We start from the raw sequence: 3,890 nt of genomic DNA, 5'->3' as shown, positions 1-3,890 counted from the left end.
AAACATAAATAAGAAAAAGGAAAAGTGAAACGTGTTTGGTCTTTTGAGCAACGAAGCACTCGGAATCACTTTTTTTTTTTTCCTTTCTCTATTTTTGTGAAGCATGAAGTCTACTTGGACATGTCTTTACACATCAATCGAAAAAGCAATTGATGATACCGAAACAAATTCAGTGAGATTTGGATCAATTTGGTAGAACAAAATTAAAGGTCATAAAGAACAATTTTATAACTTCAAAATAAAGAGAAAGATAAATTAAATATTTTTTCAATTTTATGAGGAACATAAATTGAATATTCTTTTTTAATTTTGTACGATACTTATTTAAAAAAAAATCATTCCATATCTACTTAGAAAAAGTAGATAACAAGATTGTATAAAATTAAAGGAAGAGTTATGATATATTAATAACTTCATTATTATATACACAATTATCTTATAACTATTTTTCTTCAATAATTTATTTTATATATTTTTGAACTGGATATCTTGATTTAATTTATTATTAAATAGTTGTCAAATAGCTGTTTATCAAACTTTTTTTCTTAAATTAAGTACAACTTTATGTTCAAACACAGTAATAGAGTACTTTATTAAATTTATTAAAGAGGTGGTAATTTTATATTATTATTCACGCACCAAGTCGATGTTATCTATTTAGTTAGAATATAATAAAAAATTAAATCTCACACAATCTAAAATAGAATATGATGAAAATGTATAAATAATGTTGAGTAAGATAAAATTAAATTTACAAGTTCTTCATTAAAAGAATATTGTGTTATTTGATATTAAGTAATTTCTTAAATAAATACTAAAAACATTAAGAAATTAATGGCTAATTAATGATAAAAAATTCCTTAAATTAACAACAAATAATGTATATAACCTTTTTTTTTATATATGATGCAAACTAGTGATAAAACATGCGTGTGTTTCCTTTTTTATTGTAGATAAATAATTTAATTTAAAAATAACTAAATTTTAATTAAAGCTTATTTAAAGAATAAAAATAAAACATAATTATTTTAGTTTAAAATAACAGTTACTTATAAAATTGAGAAAAAAATCTGCATTATATATAGGTATACACATGATTTTTAATTGAATATAATGGTTATAAATAATTTAGTAACAAATAAATATTTGTAAAAAATAAATTATTAACGATACAAATTTTCATACCGTGTTCCAGTTTAAATAGATATTTTTTTTATAATTTTTCAAGAGATATGAAGACATGTAAGGTAGAATTTTCTCTACATTCAAAGAATTAAAATTTGAAATCTTGATAATTTATTTAAAGGGTTTCAACCTATATGAACCATTCATCACTCAGTCTCTTGTTCTTAATCAGAAGATGAAAACAATAGTATTATTTTTCTTTTCTTTTATCTTGTTAAAAGTTAACAAAAGAATGATATATAAATACACCTTTCTCCTGAATTTTCTTTCATAGCCCTAGTTGAGTACTTCTGTTAACCCTAGTTAAACTCTTGGATTCCTTGAAGATAATGCTTTAAGTCAAACACAGATTTAAACATAGGTTTGAAAGAACAAAAAAGCTATCATGAACTGTCAAAGTATTGAAATTGTTTGGCACCAAAAGTATAGTATATAAGATACACTCAACCAAAACTCCATGGCTGCATATACTAACCATACACAAAGTGAGAAATCTGATGCAACTTAAAAATGAAAAAAATAAAAAATAATTATTTGCAAAGAGATGAGACAAAGCAAGTTGTTAAGTGGAGTGAGGAAAACAGAATCTTTTGTTCAACTTTCGCTTTTGCCTTTTGCATTCGACTCAGTCTTCCCATATGAATCCTCATCAAGCTCCTCTTTTGGATTCAAGTTTGTAATAAAGGGAATCATAAAGAGTGAGGCCAACAAAGAAAAAAGAAAGTAAAAGATGTTGTCAAGATAAAAAGGAAAACAAAAGACCCTCCAAAAGCACTCAGTGTCGTCCCACTCATTTCAACAAACTTAAATTTATTTATTTACCTGCATGAGAAAAAAAAAATGTTGTTAATTATTAATTAAATAAAAGAGAAACAGGAGAGAAAAATGATAATTATTTACCGTGTCCCTCACAAATCCTTCTCAAGAAAGCAAGGAAAATAATGAGTATAGCCACTCCAGCTAATAATCCAACAATTATTGCAAATGTTTTTTCCCCTTCGTTGTCGGATTTTCCTGCTCAACACCAATCCAACAAACTAAATTAATAACATAATTAATAATGCATATAATTGGTACAAATTATAACATTTTGAAATCTTTCTACCCTCCAAATTTTCCCGTTCAGGAATCAAAGTCAAGCCACAATCACCACAAATCTTCGACTTTGTTTTATTTTTTGTTTAAGATTTGGGCCTTACCATGGGCTTTATTGTTGTATGCACGAGCCCCATTGGTGGAGAACCTGACGTAACATTTCCCCAAGAACACATCCCCATATTCCGCAGCAGCACACTCACTCCTCAGCCGTCGGATCGCATCCCCCACACAATCCTGACATTCCGCGAAACTCAAATCCCCACAACACTGCGCCACGCCCTTCACCTCACCCGACCCGCCGACCCGAAAAAACCCACCCGAACTCGCCAAACCGCCCAACACCGCATCCCTCTCGCCGGTCGTGCCCGACCCCAACCCCATGGAGGGCCCACACCTCTTCAGCACCACCGTCTTGTCCTCCACGCCCAGGAACGTGGAGTTGTCGTACTTCACGAAGCACCCGTCGAGCTGCACCACGCCGCCACACGCCGCCGGGCAAAGCTGGCCGGCTCGAGCGACGGCACGGGTAACGCAGGCGGCGCAGTCCGGCATAGCGAGGTCGCCGCGGCACTGGTAGAGGCCGTGGACGACGTCGCTCTGGCTGGAGCCCACCACGGTGAGCTTGTTGAAGGAGGAGTACGTGGCCGAGTTGACCAGCGAGGTGAGAAGCGAGTTTAGGTTTGACTCGTAGGGCGAGTTGGAGGCGTACCGTTGCTGCGTGCAGCCGCCGTAGAGGAAGAAGTCGGCGGCAGAGGATAGAGAGAGAACGAAGAAGGTGGCCAGAGAGAATAAGATTAAGAATAGAGCTGGGGTTGGTTTCGTTTTCGCCATTTGTTTTCTGAGAAGTACTGGGTTGGTTTGGTTGACGTACGAGGTTGATGATGAGGATGTGTTTTAGTTAATGCATGTGTATGTCGGAAGGAGATGGTGAAGTTATGTCATGGGGATTTGATTTGATTTGGTGATATAATAAATGATGGGTTGGTGTTGCTTGGGAATGGAGGAGTGAAGAGTGGAAGACCTGCGAGGTTGGACATGGAGTTGCTTTAAATAAGCAATTCCATGCCACGCCATAGCCATGTTATCTCTGAGCTCAATAATAAAACACAAAACTTTTTCCTTCTTAATTTACTACCCACCATGTGTGCTCTATCTACCTTTTGAACAGTGATTTTCATGTCATGTAATTAATGTGGCAAATAAAATGAAGTTTATCTCAAAATGAATGTCGAATAATGGTTGTGATTATTGCAAAAAAAATGTTGTAGGTTAACACAAATTTATATTAAAACGAGAGAGACTGAGACAGCCTCCATAAAAGAAATTAAAATGAAGGTACTTCATTTAAATTACTCAGAATCCTCTTAATATAACACGGAATATTATATTGTTACGTTAATTAAATTGTGTCAAAGCAAGTTTAGAAGCAGAGAAAATCACAATTTTAGATGTGAAAAATAATTATTGTATTGTGCTTTTTTTCATCTCTTAATCCTGTTCGTCGTGTCTACTTTGTTGCCATTCCTTAATCTCGAGTAACTTTTTTTCCCTTTTCTTTTGAATTAAAAGAATAATGCTAAAACCCTTTTGTAGCTTTAAGTGTAACC

The 3,890-nt window shown here is 33.6% G+C and overlaps 1 protein-coding gene across 1 annotated transcript; it reads right to left on the bottom strand.

Moving 5' to 3' along the window:
- Positions 1-1,548: 1,548 nt before the first annotated feature.
- LOC114176496 (plasmodesmata-located protein 7) lies at positions 1,549-3,408 on the bottom strand. Its single transcript, XM_028061559.1, has 3 exons — positions 2,385-3,408; positions 2,086-2,199; positions 1,549-2,007 (listed from the first exon to the last, which is right to left on the bottom strand). The coding sequence occupies exons 1-3, from the start codon at positions 3,112-3,114 to the stop codon at positions 2,000-2,002; spliced, it is 852 nt and encodes a 283-aa protein (XP_027917360.1). The 5' UTR covers positions 3,115-3,408; the 3' UTR covers positions 1,549-1,999.
- Positions 3,409-3,890: the final 482 nt, after the last annotated feature.

This window comes from Vigna unguiculata, chromosome 1 (assembly GCF_004118075.2).
Source record: "Vigna unguiculata cultivar IT97K-499-35 chromosome 1, ASM411807v1, whole genome shotgun sequence".
Lineage (NCBI taxonomy): Eukaryota > Viridiplantae > Streptophyta > Magnoliopsida > Fabales > Fabaceae > Vigna > Vigna unguiculata.
This window is presented reverse-complemented; position numbering and strand designations above follow the sequence as displayed.

What these genes read in the sequence shown, in the direction of transcription:
- LOC114176496 (XM_028061559.1), bottom strand. Translation starts at nt 3,114, where the DNA reads ATGGCGAAAACGAAACCAACCCCAGCTCTATTCTTAATCTTATTCTCT. An exon ending in ATACAACAATAAAGCCCATG is followed by an intron (nt 2,200 to 2,384) that starts GTAAGGCCCAAA and finishes GGTGTTGAGCAG; the next exon opens with GAAAATCCGACAACGAAGGG.